General features: G+C 47.7%; 1 protein-coding gene across 1 annotated transcript in view; it reads left to right on the top strand.

Annotated features, from left to right (window-relative positions):
• LOC135371559 (Golgi-associated PDZ and coiled-coil motif-containing protein-like) overlaps positions 1–22138 on the top strand; it is a 159793-nt gene extending 137655 nt beyond the window's left edge. Inside the window, exons 5-7 of the mRNA XM_064605550.1 lie at positions 14228–14392; positions 19130–19206; positions 21877–22138. Of these exons, the coding sequence (XP_064461620.1) occupies positions 14228–14392; positions 19130–19206; positions 21877–22072 (438 nt within the window). The 3' untranslated portion in view covers positions 22073–22138. The remainder of the gene's footprint in view (positions 1–14227; positions 14393–19129; positions 19207–21876) is intronic.
• Positions 22139–23431: the final 1293 nt, after the last annotated feature.

Raw genomic sequence — 23431 nt, 5'->3', positions numbered from 1 at the left:
ATGCGTACTCTCCACCTCGTTTGTTATAATCGCGATAGCATTTCTTTTACGCACATTTGGGATTTCCGTGTAGTCGCGTCGCATCACGCTGGTTGTCGATTGGAGGGGACCCCACTATCGGAATGCGTACTCTCCACCTCGTTTGTTATAATCGCGATAGCATTTCTTTTACGCACATTTGGGATTTCCGTGTAGTCGCGTGCATCACGCTGGTTGTCGATTGCGAGGGGACCCCACTATCGGAATGCGTACTCTCCACCTCGTTTGTTATAATCGCGATAGCATTTCTTTTACGCACATTTGGGATTTCCGTGTAGTCGCGTCGCATCACGCTGGTTGTCGATTGCGAGGGGACCCCACTATCGGAATGCGTACTCTCCACCTCGTTTGTTATAATCGCGATAGCATTTCTTTTACGCACATTTGGGATTTCCGTGTAGTTCGCGTCGCATCACGCTGGTTGTCGATTGGGAGGGGACCCCACTATCGGAATGCGTACTCTCCACCTCGTTTGTTATAATCGCGATAGCATTTCTTTTACGCACATTTGGGATTTCCGTTAGTCGCGTCGCATCACGCTGGTTGTCGATTGCGAGGGGTCCCCACTATCGGATGCGTACTCTCCACCTCGTTTGTTATAATCGCGATAGCATTTCTTTTACGCACATTTGGGATTTCCGTGTAGTCGCGTCGCATCACGCTGGTTGTCGATTGGCGAGGGGACCCCACTATCGGAATGCGTACTCTCCACCTCGTTTGTTATAATCGCGATAGCATTTCTTTTACGCACATTTGGGATTTCCGTGTAGTCGCGTCGCATCACGCTGGTTGTCGATTGCGAGGGGACCCCACTATCGGAATGCGTACTCTCCACCTCGTTTGTTATAATCGCGATAGCATTTCTTTTACGCACATTTGGGATTCCGTGTAGTCGCGTCGCATCACGCTGTTTGTCGATTGCGAGGGACCCCACTATCGAATGCGTACTCTCCACCTCGTTTGTTATAATCGCGATAGCATTTCTTTTACGCACATTTGGGATTTCCGTGTAGTCGCGTCGCATCACGCTGGTTGTCGATTGCGAGGGGACCCCACTATCGGAATGCGTACTCTCCACCTCGTTTGTTATAATCGCGATGCATTTCTTTTACGCACATTTGGGATTTCCGTGTAGTCGCGTCGCATCAAGCTGGTTGTCGATTGCGAGGGGACCCCACTATCGGAATGCGTACTCTCCACCTCGTTTGTTATAATCGCGATAGCATTTCTTTTACGCACATTTGGGATTTCCGTGTAGTCGCGTCGCATCACGCTGGTTGTCGATGCGAGGGGACCCCACTATCGGAATGCGTACTCTCCACCTCGTTTGTTATAATCGCGATAGCATTTCTTTTACGCACATTTGGGATTTCCGTGTAGTCGCGTCGCATCACGCTGGTTGTCGATTGCGAGGGGACCCCACTATCGGAATGCGTACTCTCCACCTCGTTTGTTATAATCGCGATAGCATTTCTTTTACGCACATTTGGGATTTCCGTGTAGTCGCGTCGCATCACGCTGGTTGTCGATTGCGAGGGGACCCCACTATCGGAATGCGTACTCTCCACCTCGTTTGTTATAATCGCGATAGCATTCTTTTACGCACATTTGGGATTTCCGTGTAGTCGCGTCGCATCACGCTGGTTGTCGATTGCGAGGGGACCCCACTATCGGAATGCGTACTCTCCACCTCGTTTGTTATAATCGCGATAGCATTTCTTTTACGCACATTTGGGATTTCCGTGTAGTCGCGTCGCATCACGCTGGTTGTCGATTGCGAGGGGACCCCACTATCGGAATGCGTACTCTCCACCTCGTTTGTTATAATCGCGATAGCATTTCTTTTACGCACATTTGGGATTTCCGTGTAGTCGCGTCGCATCACGCTGGTTGTCGATTGCGAGGGGACCCCACTATCGGAATGCGTACTCTCCACCTCGTTTGTTATAATCGCGATAGCATTTCTTTTACGCACATTTGGGATTTCCGTGTAGTCGCGTCGCATCAAGCTGGTTGTCGATTGCGAGGGGACCCCACTATCGGAATGCGTACTCTCCACCTCGTTTGTTATAATCGCGATAGCATTTCTTTTACGCACATTTGGGATTTCGTGTAGTCGCGTCGCATCAAGCTGGTTGTCGATTGCGAGGGGACCCCACTATCGGAATGCGTACTCTCCACCTCGTTTGTTATAATCGCGATAGCATTTCTTTTACGCACATTTGGGATTTCCGTGTAGTCGCGTCGCATCACGCTGGTTGTCGATTGCGAGGGGACCCCACTATCGGAATGCGTACTCTCCACCTCGTTTGTTATAATCGCGATAGCATTTCTTTTACGCACATTTGGGATTTCCGTGTAGTCGCGTCGCATCACGCTGGTTGTCGATTGCGAGGGGACCCCACTATCGGAATGCGTACTCTCCACCTCGTTTGTTATAATCGCGATAGCATTTCTTTTACGCACATTTGGGATTTCCGTGTAGTCGCGTCGCATCACGCTGGTTGTCGATTGCGAGGGGACCCCACTATCGGAATGCGTACTCTCCACCTCGTTTGTTATAATCGCGATAGCATTTCTTTTACGCACATTTGGGATTTCCGTGTAGTCGCGTCGCATCACGCTGGTTGTCGATTGCGAGGGGACCCCACTATCGGAATGCGTACTCTCCACCTCGTTTGTTATAATCGCGATAGCATTTCTTTTACGCACATTTGGGATTTCCGTGTAGTCGCGTCGCATCAAGCTGGTTGTCGATTGCGAGGGGACCCCACTATCGGAATGCGTACTCTCCACCTCGTTTGTTATAATCGCGATAGCATTTCTTTTACGCACATTTGGGATTTCCGTGTAGTCGCGTCGCATCACGCTGGTTGTCGATTGCGAGGGGACCCCACTATCGGAATGCGTACTCTCCACCTCGTTTGTTATAATCGCGATAGCATTTCTTTTACGCACATTTGGGATTTCCGTGTAGTCGCGTCGCATCACGCTGGTTGTCGATTGCGAGGGGACCCCACTATCGGAATGCGTACTCTCCACCTCGTTTGTTATAATCGCGATAGCATTTCTTTTACGCACATTTGGGATTTCCGTGTAGTCGCGTCGCATCAAGCTGGTTGTCGATTGCGAGGGGACCCCACTATCGGAATGCGTACTCTCCACCTCGTTTGTTATAATCGCGATAGCATTTCTTTTACGCACATTTGGGATTTCCGTGTAGTCGCGTCGCATCACGCTGGTTGTCGATTGCGAGGGGACCCCACTATCGGAATGCGTACTCTCCACCTCGTTTGTTATAATCGCGATAGCATTTCTTTTACGCACATTTGGGATTTCCGTGTAGTCGCGTCGCATCACGCTGGTTGTCGATTGCGAGGGGACCCCACTATCGGAATGCGTACTCTCCACCTCGTTTGTTATAATCGCGATAGCATTTCTTTTACGCACATTTGGGATTTCCGTGTAGTCGCGTCGCATCACGCTGGTTGTCGATTGCGAGGGGACCCCACTATCGGAATGCGTACTCTCCACCTCGTTTGTTATAATCGCGATAGCATTTCTTTTACGCACATTTGGGATTTCCGTGTAGTCGCGTCGCATCACGCTGGTTGTCGATTGCGAGGGGACCCCACTATCGGAATGCGTACTCTCCACCTCGTTTGTTATAATCGCGATAGCATTTCTTTTACGCACATTTGGGATTTCCGTGTAGTCGCGTCGCATCACGCTGGTTGTCGATTGCGAGGGGACCCCACTATCGGAATGCGTACTCTCCACCTCGTTTGTTATAATCGCGATAGCATTTCTTTTACGCACATTTGGGATTTCCGTGTAGTCGCGTCGCATCACGCTGGTTGTCGATTGCGAGGGGACCCCACTATCGGAATGCGTACTCTCCACCTCGTTTGTTATAATCGCGATAGCATTTCTTTTACGCACATTTGGGATTTCCGTGTAGTCGCGTCGCATCACGCTGGTTGTCGATTGCGAGGGGACCCCACTATCGGAATGCGTACTCTCCACCTCGTTTGTTATAATCGCGATAGCATTTCTTTTACGCACATTTGGGATTTCCGTGTAGTCGCGTCGCATCACGCTGGTTGTCGATTGCGAGGGGACCCCACTATCGGAATGCGTACTCTCCACCTCGTTTGTTATAATCGCGATAGCATTTCTTTTACGCACATTTGGGATTTCCGTGTAGTCGCGTCGCATCACGCTGGTTGTCGATTGCGAGGGGACCCCACTATCGGAATGCGTACTCTCCACCTCGTTTGTTATAATCGCGATAGCATTTCTTTTACGCACATTTGGGATTTCCGTGTAGTCGCGTCGCATCACGCTGGTTGTCGATTGCGAGGGGACCCCACTATCGGAATGCGTACTCTCCACCTCGTTTGTTATAATCGCGATAGCATTTCTTTTACGCACATTTGGGATTTCCGTGTAGTCGCGTCGCATCACGCTGGTTGTCGATTGCGAGGGGACCCCACTATCGGAATGCGTACTCTCCACCTCGTTTGTTATAATCGCGATAGCATTTCTTTTACGCACATTTGGGATTTCCGTGTAGTCGCGTCGCATCACGCTGGTTGTCGATTGCGAGGGGACCCCACTATCGGAATGCGTACTCTCCACCTCGTTTGTTATAATCGCGATAGCATTTCTTTTACGCACATTTGGGATTTCCGTGTAGTCGCGTCGCATCACGCTGGTTGTCGATTGCGAGGGGACCCCACTATCGGAATGCGTACTCTCCACCTCGTTTGTTATAATCGCGATAGCATTTCTTTTACGCACATTTGGGATTTCCGTGTAGTCGCGTCGCATCACGCTGGTTGTCGATTGCGAGGGGACCCCACTATCGGAATGCGTACTCTCCACCTCGTTTGTTATAATCGCGATAGCATTTCTTTTACGCACATTTGGGATTTCCGTGTAGTCGCGTCGCATCACGCTGGTTGTCGATTGCGAGGGGACCCCACTATCGGAATGCGTACTCTCCGCCTCGTTTGTTATAATCGCGATAGCATTTCTTTTACGCACATTTGGGATTTCCGTGTAGTCGCGTCGCATCACGCTGGTTGTCGATTGCGAGGGGACCCCACTATCGGAATGCGTACTCTCCACCTCGTTTGTTATAATCGCGATAGCATTTCTTTTACGCACATTTGGGATTTCCGTGTAGTCGCGTCGCATCACGCTGGTTGTCGATTGCGAGGGGACCCCACTATCGGAATGCGTACTCTCCACCTCGTTTGTTATAATCGCGATAGCATTTCTTTTACGCACATTTGGGATTTCCGTGTAGTCGCGTCGCATCACGCTGGTTGTCGATTGCGAGGGGACCCCACTATCGAATGCGTACTCTCCGCCTCGTTTGTTATAATCGCGATAGCATTTCTTTTACGCACATTTGGGATTTCCGTGTAGTCGCGTCGCATCACGCTGGTTGTCGATTGCGAGGGGACCCCACTATCGGAATGCGTACTCTCCACCTCGTTTGTTATAATCGCGATAGCATTTCTTTTACGCACATTTGGGATTTCCGTGTAGTCGCGTCGCATCACGCTGGTTGTCGATTGCGAGGGGACCCCACTATCGGAATGCGTACTCTCCACCTCGTTTGTTATAATCGCGATAGCATTTCTTTTACGCACATTTGGGATTTCCGTGTAGGTCGCGTCGCATCACGCTGGTTGTCGATTGGGAGGGGACCCCACTATCGGAATGCGTACTCTCCACCTCGTTTGTTATAATCGCGATAGCATTTCTTTTACGCACATTTGGGATTTCCGTGTAGTCGCGTCGCATCACGCTGGTTGTCGATTGGGAGGGGACCCCACTATCGGAATGCGTACTCTCCACCTCGTTTGTTATAATCGCGATAGCATTTCTTTTACGCACATTTGGGATTTCCGTGTAGTCGCGTCGCATCACGCTGGTTGTCGATTGGGAGGGGACCCCACTATCGGAATGCGTACTCTCCACCTCGTTTGTTATAATCGCGATAGCATTTCTTTTACGCACATTTGGGATTTCCGTGTAGTCGCGTCGCATCACGCTGGTTGTCGATTGCGAGGGGACCCCACTATCGGAATGCGTACTCTCCACCTCGTTTGTTATAATCGCGATAGCATTTCTTTTACGCACATTTGGGATTTCCGTGTAGTCGCGTCGCATCACGCTGGTTGTCGATTGCGAGGGGACCCCACTATCGGAATGCGTACTCTCCACCTCGTTTGTTATAATCGCGATAGCATTTCTTTTACGCACATTTGGGATTTCCGTGTAGTCGCGTCGCATCACGCTGGTTGTCGATTGCGAGGGGACCCCACTATCGGAATGCGTACTCTCCACCTCGTTTGTTATAATCGCGATAGCATTTCTTTTACGCACATTTGGGATTTCCGTGTAGTCGCGTCGCATCACGCTGGTTGTCGATTGCGAGGGGACCCCACTATCGGAATGCGTACTCTCCACCTCGTTTGTTATAATCGCGATAGCATTTCTTTTACGCACATTTGGGATTTCCGTGTAGTCGCGTCGCATCACGCTGGTTGTCGATTGCGAGGGGACCCCACTATCGGAATGCGTACTCTCCACCTCGTTTGTTATAATCGCGATAGCATTTCTTTTACGCACATTTGGGATTTCCGTGTAGTCGCGTCGCATCACGCTGGTTGTCGATTGCGAGGGGACCCCACTATCGGAATGCGTACTCTCCACCTCGTTTGTTATAATCGCGATAGCATTTCTTTTACGCACATTTGGGATTTCCGTGTAGTCGCGTCGCATCACGCTGGTTGTCGATTGCGAGGGGACCCCACTATCGGAATGCGTACTCTCCACCTCGTTTGTTATAATCGCGATAGCATTTCTTTTACGCACATTTGGGATTTCCGTGTAGTCGCGTCGCATCACGCTGGTTGTCGATTGCGAGGGGACCCCACTATCGGAATGCGTACTCTCCACCTCGTTTGTTATAATCGCGATAGCATTTCTTTTACGCACATTTGGGATTTCCGTGTAGTCGCGTCGCATCACGCTGGTTGTCGATTGGGAGGGGACCCCACTATCGGAATGCGTACTCTCCACCTCGTTTGTTATAATCGCGATAGCATTTCTTTTACGCACATTTGGGATTTCCGTGTAGTCGCGTCGCATCACGCTGGTTGTCGATTGCGAGGGGACCCCACTATCGGAATGCGTACTCTCCACCTCGTTTGTTATAATCGCGATAGCATTTCTTTTACGCACATTTGGGATTTCCGTGTAGTCGCGTCGCATCACGCTGGTTGTCGATTGCGAGGGGACCCCACTATCGGAATGCGTACTCTCCACCTCGTTTGTTATAATCGCGATAGCATTTCTTTTACGCACATTTGGGATTTCCGTGTAGTCGCGTCGCATCACGCTGGTTGTCGATTGCGAGGGGACCCCACTATCGGAATGCGTACTCTCCACCTCGTTTGTTATAATCGCGATAGCATTTCTTTTACGCACATTTGGGATTTCCGTGTAGTCGCGTCGCATCACGCTGGTTGTCGATTGCGAGGGGACCCCACTATCGGAATGCGTACTCTCCACCTCGTTTGTTATAATCGCGATAGCATTTCTTTTACGCACATTTGGGATTTCCGTGTAGTCGCGTCGCATCACGCTGGTTGTCGATTGCGAGGGGACCCCACTATCGGAATGCGTACTCTCCACCTCGTTTGTTATAATCGCGATAGCATTTCTTTTACGCACATTTGGGATTTCCGTGTAGTCGCGTCGCATCACGCTGGTTGTCGATTGCGAGGGGACCCCACTATCGGAATGCGTACTCTCCACCTCGTTTGTTATAATCGCGATAGCATTTCTTTTACGCACATTTGGGATTTCCGTGTAGTCGCGTCGCATCACGCTGGTTGTCGATTGCGAGGGGACCCCACTATCGGAATGCGTACTCTCCACCTCGTTTGTTATAATCGCGATAGCATTTCTTTTACGCACATTTGGGATTTCCGTGTAGTCGCGTCGCATCACGCTGGTTGTCGATTGCGAGGGGACCCCACTATCGGAATGCGTACTCTCCACCTCGTTTGTTATAATCGCGATAGCATTTCTTTTACGCACATTTGGGATTTCCGTGTAGTCGCGTCGCATCACGCTGGTTGTCGATTGCGAGGGGACCCCACTATCGGAATGCGTACTCTCCACCTCGTTTGTTATAATCGCGATAGCATTTCTTTTACGCACATTTGGGATTTCCGTGTAGTCGCGTCGCATCACGCTGGTTGTCGATTGCGAGGGGACCCCACTATCGGAATGCGTACTCTCCACCTCGTTTGTTATAATCGCGATAGCATTTCTTTTACGCACATTTGGGATTTCCGTGTAGTCGCGTCGCATCACGCTGGTTGTCGATTGGGAGGGGACCCCACTATCGGAATGCGTACTCTCCACCTCGTTTGTTATAATCGCGATAGCATTTCTTTTACGCACATTTGGGATTTCCGTGTAGTCGCGTCGGATCACGCTGGTTGTCGATTGCGAGGGGACCCCACTATCGGAATGCGTACTCTCCACCTCGTTTGTTATAATCGCGATAGCATTTCTTTTACGCACATTTGGGATTTCCGTGTAGTCGCGTCGCATCACGCTGGTTGTCGATTGGGAGGGGACCCCACTATCGGAATGCGTACTCTCCACCTCGTTTGTTATAATCGCGATAGCATTTCTTTTACGCACATTTGGGATTTCCGTGTAGTCGCGTCGCATCACGCTGGTTGTCGATTGCGAGGGGACCCCACTATCGGAATGCGTACTCTCCACCTCGTTTGTTATAATCGCGATAGCATTTCTTTTACGCACATTTGGGATTTCCGTGTAGTCGCGTCGCATCACGCTGGTTGTCGATTGCGAGGGGACCCCACTATCGGAATGCGTACTCTCCGCCTCGTTTGTTGTAATCGCGATAGCATTTCTTTTACGCACATTTGGGATTTCCGTGTAGTCGCGTCGCATCACGCTGGTTGTCGATTGCGAGGGGACCCCACTATCGGAATGCGTACTCTCCACCTCGTTTGTTATAATCGCGATAGCATTTCTTTTACGCACATTTGGGATTTCCGTGTAGTCGCGTCGCATCACGCTGGTTGTCGATTGCGAGGGGACCCCACTATCGGAATGCGTACTCTCCACCTCGTTTGTTATAATCGCGATAGCATTTCTTTTACGCACATTTGGGATTTCCGTGTAGTCGCGTCGCATCACGCTGGTTGTCGATTGCGAGGGGACCCCACTATCGGAATGCGTACTCTCCGCCTCGTTTGTTATAATCGCGATAGCATTTCTTTTACGCACATTTGGGATTTCCGTGTAGTCGCGTCGCATCACGCTGGTTGTCGATTGCGAGGGGACCCCACTATCGGAATGCGTACTCTCCACCTCGTTTGTTATAATCGCGATAGCATTTCTTTTACGCACATTTGGGATTTCCGTGTAGTCGCGTCGCATCACGCTGGTTGTCGATTGCGAGGGGACCCCACTATCGGAATGCGTACTCTCCACCTCGTTTGTTATAATCGCGATAGCATTTCTTTTACGCACATTTGGGATTTCCGTGTGGTCGCGTCGCATCACGCTGGTTGTCGATTGGGAGGGGACCCCACTATCGGAATGCGTACTCTCCACCTCGTTTGTTATAATCGCGATAGCATTTCTTTTACGCACATTTGGGATTTCCGTGTAGTCGCGTCGCATCACGCTGGTTGTCGATTGGGAGGGGACCCCACTATCGGAATGCGTACTCTCCACCTCGTTTGTTATAATCGCGATAGCATTTCTTTTACGCACATTTGGGATTTCCGTGTAGTCGCGTCGCATCACGCTGGTTGTCGATTGGGAGGGGACCCCACTATCGGAATGCGTACTCTCCACCTCGTTTGTTATAATCGCGATAGCATTTCTTTTACGCACATTTGGGATTTCCGTGTAGTCGCGTCGCATCACGCTGGTTGTCGATTGCGAGGGGACCCCACTATCGGAATGCGTACTCTCCACCTCGTTTGTTATAATCGCGATAGCATTTCTTTTACGCACATTTGGGATTTCCGTGTAGTCGCGTCGGATCACGCTGGTTGTCGATTGGGAGGGGACCCCACTATCGGAATGCGTACTCTCCACCTCGTTTGTTATAATCGCGATAGCATTTCTTTTACGCACATTTGGGATTTCCGTGTAGTCGCGTCGCATCACGCTGGTTGTCGATTGCGAGGGGACCCCACTATCGGAATGCGTACTCTCCACCTCGTTTGTTATAATCGCGATAGCATTTCTTTTACGCACATTTGGGATTTCCGTGTAGTCGCGTCGCATCACGCTGGTTGTCGATTGCGAGGGGACCCCACTATCGGAATGCGTACTCTCCACCTCGTTTGTTATAATCGCGATAGCATTTCTTTTACGCACATTTGGGATTTCCGTGTAGTCGCGTGGCATCACGCTGGTTGTCGATTGCGAGGGGACCCCACTATCGGAATGCGTACTCTCCACCTCGTTTGTTATAATCGCGATAGCATTTCTTTTACGCACATTTGGGATTTCCGTGTAGTCGCGTCGCATCACGCTGGTTGTCGATTGCGAGGGGACCCCACTATCGGAATGCGTACTCTCCACCTCGTTTGTTATAATCGCGATAGCATTTCTTTTACGCACATTTGGGATTTCCGTGTAGTCGCGTCGCATCAAGCTGGTTGTCGATTGCGAGGGGACCCCACTATCGGAATGCGTACTCTCCACCTCGTTTGTTATAATCGCGATAGCATTTCTTTTACGCACATTTGGGATTTCCGTGTAGTCGCGTCGCATCACGCTGGTTGTCGATTGCGAGGGGACCCCACTATCGGAATGCGTACTCTCCACCTCGTTTGTTATAATCGCGATAGGATTTCTTTTACGCACATTTGGGATTTCCGTGTAGTCGCGTCGCATCAAGCTGGTTGTCGATTGCGAGGGGACCCCACTATCGGAATGCGTACTCTCCACCTCGTTTGTTATAATCGCGATAGCATTTCTTTTACGCACATTTGGGATTTCCGTGTAGTCGCGTCGCATCAAGCTGGTTGTCTATTGCCAGGGGACCCCACTATCGGAATGCGTACTCTCCACCTCGTTTGTTATAATCGCGATAGCATTTCTTTACGCACATTTGGGATTTCCGTGTAGTCGCGTCGCATCAAGCTGGTTGTCGATTGCGAGGGGACCCCACTATCGGAATGCGTACTCTCCACCTCGTTTGTTATAATCGCGATAGCATTTCTTTTACGGACATTTGGGATTTCCGTGTAGTCGCGTCGCATCAAGCTGGTTGTCGATTGCGAGGGGACCCCACTATCGGAATGCGTACTCTCCACCTCGTTTGTTATAATCGCGATAGCATTTCTTTTACGCACATTTGGGATTTCCGTGTAGTCGCGTCGCATCACGCTGGTTGTCGATTGCGAGGGGACCCCACTATCGGAATGCGTACTCTCCACCTCGTTTGTTATAATCGCGATAGATTTTCTTTTACGCACATTTGGGATTTCCGTGTAGTCGCGTCGCATCAAGCTGGTTGTCGATTGCGAGGGGACCCCACTATCGGAATGCGTACTCTCCACCTCGTTTGTTATAATCGCGATAGCATTTCTTTTACGCACATGTGGGATTTCCGTGTAGTCGCGTCGCATCACGCTGGTTGTCGATTGCGAGGGGACCCCACTATCGGAATGCGTACTCTCCACCTCGTTTGTTATAATCGCGATAGCATTTCTTTTACGCACATTTGGGATTTCCGTGTAGTCGCGTCGCATCACGCTGGTTGTCGATTGCGAGGGGACCCCACTATCGGAATGCGTACTCTCCACCTCGTTTGTTATAATCGCGATAGCATTTCTTTTACGCACATTTGGGATTTCCGTGTAGTCGCGTCGCATCAAGCTGGTTGTCGATTGCGAGGGGACCCCACTATCGGAATGCGTACTCTCCACCTCGTTTGTTATAATCGCGATAGCATTTCTTTTACGCACATGTGGGATTTCCGTGTAGTCGCGTCGCATCAAGCTGGTTGTCGATTGCGAGGGGACCCCACTATCGGAATGCGTACTCTCCACCTCGTTTGTTATAATCGCGATAGCATTTCTTTTACGCACATTTGGGATTTCCGTGTAGTCGCGTCGCATCACGCTGGTTGTCGATTGCGAGGGGACCCCACTATCGGAATGCGTACTCTCCACCTCGTTTGTTATAATCGCGATAGCATTTCTTTTACGCACATTTGGGATTTCCGTGTAGTCGCGTCGCATCACGCTGGTTGTCGATTGCGAGGGGACCCCACTATCGGAATGCGTACTCTCCACCTCGTTTGTTATAATCGCGATAGCATTTCTTTTACGCACATTTGGGATTTCCGTGTAGTCGCGTCGCATCAAGCTGGTTGTCGATTGCGAGGGGACCCCACTATCGGAATGCGTACTCTCCACCTCGTTTGTTATAATCGCGATAGCATTACGTTTACGCACATTTGGAGTTTCCGTGTAGTCGCGTCGCATCACGCTGGTTGTCGAGTGGGAGGGGGGACCCCAGTATCGGGATGCGTACTCTCCACCTTGTTTGATATAATCGCGATGGCCTTAGCCGCCGTAAACCAGTTTTGCCAGTTCTCCCGAAGAATTGGGGATAGAGGGAGCGGCCGAATGATTACCGAGCCAGGAGAAAGGCTTTTTCAGAACCCCGAACAGCCGAGTAGAAGACGACAGCGGAGTAGCAGACAACATTTCTGTAGACCAATCAGCGAGCGTTCTCCTTATAGCGTCAGCGCGAGGTTCCAGGCCAGATCACAGGCTGGTACTGCTCTTCACCACTGTTGCGCACGATCGCTTTTTGCGGCGTATTTGAAATTCAATTTCTGCGATAATTATGACTGTGGTGTGAATTACTTCGCATGGTGCGTCTTACTGGCCTACTTAATAGTTTGATAGGAAGAAAAGAGGGTATTAAAAACGACTTCTGTGCTACTTTAACACACGTTTGAAGCCTCGGTGTAGTTGCGTCGCGTCACACTAGGTGGATATGGAGGCGGCCCCTGATTCGCGACGCCCATTCTCTCCCTCGCTTGTTTTAAACGCGCGTTTTACGATTTTAGAAGAAACAGTCGCTTCAAATAATGACTGCCTCCTATTCTGCTATCTCGCATTTCCCTGAAAGCGTCTAATTAAAAGATGAATTAAATATCCGTTAATTAGTTACCTCACTGTATAAGTAACTTTGCTTCTAATGGCCACCAAACTGGGTAAGCTGACCGAATTGAAAGTGTCCTAATTCAGTTGGTCTTGTTTTGAAAATTGGGGGGAGCTTAATAAAGTAACACCCTGTAGTGTGAGACATAAATCACACCAAGTTTCGTGAGTACAGGTCGTCTCGCGTGCTCTATTCGGTGCAGACTTTAGGCTGTGCCGGCCTTTGAACATGGTCTTAATTCTTACCTGTTGTATTTCTCGATACTCCCCGTCAGCGGAAGACAGATGTGGCCGAAAAGCGCCCATGTCAATGCGAGCGTTGGGTCGCACAACACCTATGCAGGCGGTGTCTTTTCAGGGAAGTTTGGACCACGTATGAAGACCATCGCAATGCAAAGCGCTCACCAGTTGCCGCTGAAGTCGACTGTAAACGTCGGCGTGCACAAGTTGAGTTTGAGTACCGAGCGGGGCCGCCGCTGCTGCTTGCAGTGCAATGTTTCTGCACGAGGCTCACGGCAACGGGGTTTGTCATTGCGCCGTCCTTCATCTGCTCCAGTGATGCGCATTCTTAGTACAGAGAATTTTTTGCTGTCAACCGTATCTATACTAAGGGCATTAAATTTTCCACGGTTCAACTTCAGGCTGTGATCAAGTTCTTGGTTAGATTTTCCCAGGACATCACTAACTGCATTCGAGAGTCAAGAATGTATGTAGGATGATAAACTAATGTCGAAAACATCGCCTAAGTGTGCCAAGTTTTTGCTGAAAGTCAGATCTGCAATATATTGCAGCGTCTTCGAGGTCGTCAAACTCATGCTTTAGGAAATTCTAATATCTAGTAGAATATAAAAACTGGGTGTGTGATGTGTCTAAAACAAGATGCTAGTCTCGTTAAAATGTTTCATTTTATCATATCCTAGGGAGGACTTGAGCATGGGGTTCCCATTGTCGTTTCTGAAATCCTGCCGAATATGCCAGCATGGAGAAGTGGGAAGCTTTTCGTTGGGGACGCAATTCTTTCAGCTAATAACACAGATCTCAGACAAATGAAGCACAATGATGCTGCCAAAGTGCTTTCAGGGCTGGTGAGTATGTTTCAGAGTCGTCGGATATTTCTTATTGGTTTGTGTCAAAACGTTGCTCAAAAGTGCGCAACTAGTCGTTTAACATTCCTAGCTGTTAACCCCGACCTTCGTCCTCATCGTTCCAAATTAAAGGGCGAGATATGGCAGAAGCGAGAATACATGAATGCAGCAGTACCTCTTTATTGTCGGTCAAGTCCGCTGATGATTTTGGTACACTGGCACGGCACATTCTATTCCATTACAGTGATTAAAGTTTGCTGGACATACAAGACCTTGATGCCACACAACAATATCTTGGTGGGGTCCATAGACCACTTAATTATTACAAGAGTTCGAGGTAACTCGTTACTGTAACTAAGTTCCTTTTTTTGGTAACTTGTGACTTAACTCGGTACTTCTGCGCCGTGGTAGCTTTCAGGGGAACTCGTTCTTTTTTCAGGTAACTTTGCCAAAGCAACCTAAGTTAACTTCCAAGTTACTTTTAACTCGCTTTTCACTCACGTCCACATATTGTCTTGCTTTCTCTCCCGTTCCTTCATGGCATTTTTTGCCATAAAACGTGATATTCAATCAAAGCACAGTATTTTTTTTTCAGGAAGTAAGAACCGCTACCATTGAAATGAAGCTGAACCATTGTGCGCCCCCAGGGAGTAAGATGCAAAGCGTTCGAATAGACCTCTACTAGAGAAACGTCATCATGACATTGGTAGAGAGACTGAAACAGAAAGAAATCGGAAGGAGAGCGCTGGGTTCCACGAACGGGCACTTGTTCGTTGCCTCCCATTGAAAGAAAAGCAGGACCGAGGGTCGCGTCCCTTTAAGGGACCATATCGTCATCCCCGACCGTGGCTTTCGGGCGCGACCTTGTTCACCTCTAGCTTCAAGAGTAGTTCAATTCTACCAAATTTGTGGCGCTGTCGAACACTATGACGTCATTTGTTTAAAAACAGGGAGAGGTGCATTGTTGGACATAAACGAAAACGATCTAAGCGTATCGCACTCCGCTGCAGGCAACTCAAGGTCTAACTCAACTGCTCACGCGCGCTGCACATGCGTAATGCTATTTTGTGTCCGAAGTAACTAGGAAGTAACTCGTTCTTTTTTTAAGTAACTCAGTAACTGCGAGTTACATTTCAGGCTGAAGAACTTCGTTATTAACTTAGTTACATTTTTCACACCGTAACTTAACTTGTAACTAGTTCTTTTTGACGGGTAACTTCTCAATCTATGATTATTACGTTAGTCCAGTCTGTACCAGTTAGTCCGTATATACCCTACCTCACCAGTTTAAAAAGGATGTGTTCGAAGTGCATAGCACAAGGTTCATTAACGCCTTTGGGTACATAAGCATATGTCAGTTTTGTGTGGAGCCAAGAAGCAGAAAAGTAGGATGCACTAATAACAATGCAAACAATATTTAACGATCTCACCAAATACTGGAGACAGGGAAGAGAGAGAGGACGACAAGCACAGGAGACCCTGTAATGAGCAAGAACCAACAATTTTCTACCGCTTATTCAGGAGTGACAAAATTGCAAAATTGTCGCCACAGAATTAGAAGGTTTCTACGCGGCGTCGAACCGCGTGCATAGTGCTCAACTTCAGGCGGTTCCCAGGAGTTCCCATTTTCCCTCGCGCTCTTTCACATCCTCTCCCATGCAATGTACCACCTTTCCCCCACTTTACCCGTCTACCAAGGAAGGTTGCCCGCACGACTGACAAAAATGTACACAATATACAAACCAAATTCACTTTATTTTGCAGTGTTGCGTTATCTGTGCATGGAATTCCAACAAATACAGCCACATTCAAAAGAATGTATACCTATTTTAAATACACTTTACCGCGGTTATCCAACACTCCTGGGTTGGAACGGTTGGAGTGGGAAAACGGGCGGATAAAGAAATACATATGTCAAGCACTCTTTCCTGTTGATTTGTCGATATCACAGCGTGAACTTGAGTGTCGATAGAGTCTTGCACGGAACCGAACGCGTTGCCACATGTAGCTCTAAAGGGCTAAATGCGCCGGGAAGAGGCAAGCAGTAAGGGTGCCATCCGCGGATACGTCGTTTGGAGACGGACTACACGCTCACACACAGGTTGACTTCTTTATTGCAACTACAACTAAACATAGAGAGAGAAAGATGGAGAAGGGAAGTAAACGGACACTCTCCGTGGGAACGATACGAGCCAAAGGAAGTTTATGTAAGTGGTTCACAGACCGAACCCCAGACACTGAAAGCACATATGAAACGTTCTGTCTTTACGTTAGCGGTGAAGACAGCACATACATATAAACATCGTTCGTTTCCCCAACACCACATATAAGAGATAGGCAGAGTGCGGTGCGCTTTTCACTGTGGACATTCACACGAAAGGCCAAGCCGGACTGCCGGAATACCTGCTGACGAAATATCACATCAGAACACAACCCAAGCGCTTCAAAGTTGCCCCGCTTTAAGGGACCTGCAAAGTTTAATGTAAGCATGGCAAACCATTAGACATGTTACATTATGCTCGATTCCCGCGTCTCTTCAACTCTGCAACAAAGAACAAGATTTAAAAATAAGTGTGGTTCGAGAAAAAGAAAAACACCAGTCAGCAAGGTAGAATTCCGCACTCACTTGTGCCCTCGAGTTATCTCTGTATGTCATTTGGCACAGCAGCAATCACGCGGACCTGGGAGTTTCCAACGAAAAATGAAAACTACTTCTGCCCACACAAAAAAGGCCAAGTAAACGAATCTTTTGAAGCATTTATTTTCAAAGCACAGTCTCATAGCAAGCAATGAAACAATGTGTGCGTATATGACATAAACCTCAAGCAACCAGCTAACGAAGAAAGTGTATATTGAACCTCGCTGAACGAACGATGAAGCGAACGTTGAGTTTTTCTATTCGTAAACGAGAAACAGTGTAACATCAACAAACTCTCCTCTCATAGATCCAAAGAGTTCCACGTTCACCCATTATTTGCCCTCCAACCTGCCATATTTTTTTCTGTATAACAAAATTGCCTAAGGCTAACCCAAACACCCAACGGAGGCTGAATCGTTTCCCTGGACCCCTATGACAAAGGATATGAATGGTGACCGTGTAGCGAGTAAGGAGTAAAAAAGATTCAGGTACATACCGATGCCTTTCGTCGTGAGCACGTTGCAGACTGGGAATCAACGAAGACCACATCTTTTTCTTTGGTCCCTGTGACAAAGAATATGAATAAAGAGTAGCAAAAGGTTCAGGTACGTACCGGAGCCTTTCCGCATAAGCTCGTTGCGGTCTGGAAATTTGAAACGCGTATAACGACACCATGGTGGCTCAACAACATGACTGAACAGGAACACTGCAAACACATTCCTTCCGTTGGTGAGAACTTGATGAGAGGAGAAGCTTCATAGGGGTTTAACGGCAAAGTTATGCGGTTCAACTCATTGGAGATTTACCAAACCCGCTATGTACCGCTTAAAACTTTTCATGCTGGAGCGTGAACCTCATGAATGACACGGTTCTCGAAGGCGCACCGTCTATGAACCTCCTGTCTTTAATGAACCGCTTATTTGATCGGGTACGTAGCAGGCGCAGATTTTGGAGTGTGGGCAGCCCGTATTGGACCAATATTGCCAATGTTGGCAACTGATATGGGTCCAATATTGGACCAATATTGGCGTGCTGCTTGGGCGGCGTGATTTGTTTGTTTTGATTGATAGCTTGCGTATTTCCTGTCGCGTGCGATTTTGATTGCTGTTATATCTTTTGTTGAAAAAGATATAACGTTATTTTATTAATTACGTTTAAGATAACTCGTTATTTTATTCCCCCCATTCCATCCAGCAATGGGGTAGAGTATCGCCTGTGGCGATGAAACTCCCCACTCTCCAAGGTCGAAAATAAAGTTGTTGTTGTTGTTGTTGAAAAAGTAAATTTTTGTTGCTCGTTACGAAAGCAACGTGTCCTCGTGCTCTTGTTCATCGACTGGCCGATCTCCATCCTGCACGCTGAGTTGGAATTCCTTCATCGACCTCGGAACTGGGGGATATCACGCACCATCCCCGGGCCTCGTGGCAGTATACATTAACCCCTTCTAGCAAACCAAGGTTACGAAGGAAACCAAACGAAAAAAAAAAAAAAAAAACAAGACACAAAAAGGGCAAACACACGCAAACGAAAAGGAATATACAGCAGTCAGCTGCATCGAGTGTGACACGATGTGGCTTTTACAGCTCAGTGGTGTCACCGCTTGAGACAAGTTGACTCTCCCAGATGCTCTCACTGCGGTGCTCTAGAAGGTCTAGAGCACATTCTTCTGCCACACTCTTCGCGTCTCGTAATCAGCAGAACCCTCGGCCGCTTTCTCTCTCGCTTAGTCCCTGGCCAAGTCTTGCCCACCAACGCTCTGTGCTCAAATTAGGACCTTATTGTGAAGGGGCTCATTATTTCATTCCCCACATTATCATCAGCATTGGGGAAACTTCCTATTCATCATCTCAAAATCAAGTTGTTGTTGTTATTCAGCATGAGCCTCACACTTTCGTCGGTAAGAAAGCCTGTTATGGCACGTAAAATGTTTAAAAAAATAGGCTACAGTTGAAATAGAGCGGGTAAAAAGGCAGCCAACCCCAAAAATATCGAACTGAGGTGTTTATAGGCCTAAAGTTCTGGGCCCTATCGATCACAAACTTTCCACTGTTACGCGTGCTCTTGATATTTCACAGGAATGCTTGTGTCATTACCTGTAGGAAGGTGACATAATCTTGGAAGTGCTGTACATTGCCCCTGATGACGACAGTGAAGAAGATGACACTCATGACCTGAGGTAAAGTGCAAGTTGTTCCCCATACTGCCGTCCTCATTCTTTGCGACGCTTTAACGAGAAATACTTGCGTTTGAATGATCACATGGCGCACTAGAGTAAATCCAGCCATTCAATTGCACGCACAAGCTATACAGTGTATAACCAGAAAGAGTTGGAAAGTCGTTGTATTGCGTGAGAGGAGCATGGCTTCCGTTTCGGGCTGCATGCTTGAGACGCTGCTTCACAATGCTATGCAAGTTACGCTGTGCACACCACTGCGTGCACGATTCTCGCACAATAAACTGATAGGGCAAGGACCCATCGGGGGTTATTGGTTTCATCTATTCCCCGTGTACGTCAAAATATTGTTGTCTCAAAAAAAGAAATATTAGAATGGGTAAATGGACTTGGAGGCCCCTGTAAGCACATCGCCCTTTCTCACATATGTCGCTCTAATCTGCATCATTGCGAAGTAGTTTTTGGCAATGCAGCCAGCCACGCGTTCACAGAACTGACACGTCGCACAGGCGTTACACTGTACCTGAAAAGTGACATGTCCTCAACTCGTCTAGGTTGCCTCTGCTGGTGGCTACGGTAGCCAAATTACTTGGTTTTAGACCGCATGCAATGTAGTTTGCACGCCGTATTGCACAAAAAATGCTCAGTTGGCACAATGCACATGGCATAGTGTTCCCATAATTTTTAATTTCAATTTTCTAAAAAAGTGGGCTAAGCTGGGACTAAAATTGTGACGTAAGAGCAGACATGTACAAAATACCGCAGAAATGTATTCAACTTAAGATACCAAATACTGAGAGCCGATTGTAATTAAAAATACGGCTCAAAATTCTCCAACACAAAAGTATTTAAAATAGAGTACCAAATACTTTACAAATAGAGTACCAAAGTTATTTTTCTGAGGTATTGAAGACACGCTTAAGATACTTGAGCGCTATCTTTTGCAAACAATAACGTTGGGGATAAATTGAAGATGCAGCGGCGCGCTATGCTCGAGATGAACGGGATGGTCGATGATGATCACCACCGTCATCATCATCGACCATCCCGTTCATCTCGAGCATAGCGCGCCGCTGCAAAGATAAACTAAGCTGCATGGTAAGCAGTGGCGTCACTCAATGCGGGAGCTCCGTCACTCGTCCCTTTCCATCCGAGGCGATACACGATAAATTGCAGTATCATATCGTACGCAGAAAAAATTGACATGCTCGGCGAGGGCTTCTTATGTTGTTTTCGGTGTCAAAAGAGAGGAGGCGGCAGCACCCCCTTCTGTTAGTGTAGGTAACCTCGATGCTGCAATGTAGACGGCCTGGCATGGCATAATCTAAGCTTACATTACCTTACTGGACGGTGTAGTTATATCACTCAAAGACAAAATCGACGAAAAAAAAATCACTGAAAGTCTGCGAGAAACTCACTGCAGGAATTTGACGAAGCACTAAGCAGAAAATACCGAAAAAAATACTTTATATAGAGTACAAAATGCCCCTGGGAAGAGTAACTACTAAGACACTACGTACCAAAAAAGTATTTAAATACAATACTTGTAAGATGTACAGGTCTGTGTACGAGTACCCGAGGCTCAGGCCACAGAGTAGATAAAATTTCTGAGATTGAACCCTCTTTCTCTACGGCTAGCAGCGACTATGCATCTCCAATATCCAATGGGAGTCGTACCTGTGACTTTTCAGTTCCCTTAAAGCTTTAAAACATCGACCTAGGTTTCATCGAACATGGACCATTACATTTGACACAACGATATAGTATTTACACACGTATGCGGTGTTACCTTAAATGGTGCTCCCGTGACGCCAGAGCGGTTTCTCCCGTTCAAATTTTACCCAACTGTTCTGCGATCCGCACGACATATAAACCCCAGTGATGAAGTACTCGGTACTTTTACTTTACTTGGAGCAATTCTGCCGAATAGTGCTGTGTACTTTACTTAAAGTTTTCTGTACTTTCCGTCGAATCACCTCAAGTATCATTATGTGAATCTGGCTACAAACATCAGACACAGTATCCGGCCCGCCACAGCAGCGGTGTCCATTGTGGTGCTTCTCTGCCTAAAACCTCTCAACCTATTTTAGCCAGTTGACAATCCTAAATCGGCACACCTCATTGTGCTCTGCTGTTTACCCAGCAGCCGTGTGGGGTTTCTCCAAGAGGTTGTGTTTGCGCATTCTACTCTCAGTACAGAGCTAAATGCATGGTGTGAAGACAGCCTGTTGTATTTGAGGGTACTCAGTCAGTACTTCAACTACAGTTCCCGCTACTTTGCACGTAAAGCATTTAGTTCCGGCAGGATGTTTTACTGTATTTAAAGTACATACCTTAGCAAGTATTACTTGATACTTTACTTGACGTACTTTTCCTGGTACTTTGCCCATCACTGGTCTCAAACAAAAGCAATAGCAATTATGCAACAGACATTATATTCCAAGTTTGTGTTCAGAATCTATTTGCTTAATGTCCACAAGGAGGAAAGAAATATAGTTTGTGAAAACGTCTTTTCGAACAGCTATTAGGCCGTTTTGTGTTAATATATATAGAGGGGCTTGAATCGAACTATATCAACCGGAACCAAGCAGTGGATTCTGAGTCAAACACAACCGCGACTGGCTCCGTACGACGATGTGGTAAAACTGCCTAATGAGCCGGTACGGTGTGCAGGTACCAGTTCTTTTATCCAAGCGACGACAGTGCTCCGGCAAGTGACGAAGATGCAGCATTGCTGGGTCGATTTACCACCTCTCCCCATGCAGTCAACAAGAGCAGTCACCCTGCAGTGATATCACAAGAGACAATCAAGGACCAACGAAAACAACTGTATCTGGAAGAAAACGGAGGCAAGGGTGACAGAAACTGAAGCACTCTCGTCATTGTACGCTACGTCCTGCTCTGACTTCTTCATTAAAATTACAATCAAGTGTTATTATGATCCGCTCGTTATTTATTTTTTTTATTGCGCCGCGAAGCAACTGGGCTCGCTCTTGTTATGCCACCGTTGGTAGTTCACTTGTGAACTAAGGTAGCGAAGCGGAGTGGTTGGTACATATCCATTCGTGGTAGACAACTTCAAAAAATTTCAGAGTACTTAGCATCGCTTTGAACTGGGGGGCTTACTAACATGAAAGAAACGGGTACGTAGCCTTCACTGGTCCATTCTCCACGACGAGTGAAGGTCAGCGAAAGCGAAACGTGAAGGAGTATTCTTCGTTCCCCCATTCCACCCAGGATGCAATACCTGTTTTAAAAGCGATAAACCCCCAGTGCAGGGGACACAAAAGGACGACACACACACGAAGCACTGACTGATGAACATATTTTAATGCATCAGACAAACGCTTAAAGGGACCGAAAAGTGAATATAAACCTATCGAAACTTTATGTTCAGTGAAAAGCTTGAACCTTCTAAAGTTCAAATGTCAAAGAACTCCGCTGAAATCGCTGTAGTTTTTTTTAAATCGAATTTTCGATGATTGCATGTCTAGGTACCTAGTAGGAAACCGGCAGTCTCTCAACAATGGCATCACACCGCGCCATCTGTCGAGGACGCATGTAATACGCGCGCTTCCACTCGCTAATCCGGTGAAAACGAAAGTGGCTGTGAGCGTCTGCAACCACTTTCTACGTCGAAAATGTCGAGTCTCCCGAACCTGAGTGCGTTAGAACTCCGCATTCTAGAACTATCGCGCGCACAGAACTTCTGTTCGTACGATAGCATGCCGGAAAGTGTGTGCGTCGCAGCAGAAGATTCATCGTCCTCAGATATACCGGAGTCACCGCCGTCCTCACCAGGATCTGATCGTACCGGGAACGCAGACTGGTTAGTGAAATTTATATGTATTAGGGAGAAGCACTTGTTTAAGGTGAAACAAGCTGTTTTTTCGTTGTGCAGGTGTTCTTGCGGGAAGTGCAAACCGATGGATACGAGTGTTTGTGCTGCCGGGAGGTAGAGAACGTCTGTAAAAAGCAGACGGTCAACTGCATTACAGACAACGAATATTTCGAGATACTCTGCTTCGACACCGAAGTTCTGCGAGTGTCTTTTACGTACATCCGAGATACTGAAGAGTATGGCAACATACGTGACATCGCCGTGAACAAGTGAGTATACGTGTTTACAAGCTACTTGAACGGCAAAACTGAATGGAAAAACCTTATTTCTGCAGGAAATTTCGTTATATCGCCTATCGGCAATTCACAAGGTGGATATGGGGTGGTC

This window comes from Ornithodoros turicata, unplaced genomic scaffold (genome assembly GCF_037126465.1).
Source record: "Ornithodoros turicata isolate Travis unplaced genomic scaffold, ASM3712646v1 Chromosome111, whole genome shotgun sequence".
Classification (NCBI taxonomy): Eukaryota; Metazoa; Arthropoda; class Arachnida; order Ixodida; family Argasidae; genus Ornithodoros; species Ornithodoros turicata.
The sequence above is the reverse complement of the archived record's forward strand: the minus strand, read 5'-3'. Positions and strand labels throughout refer to the sequence as shown.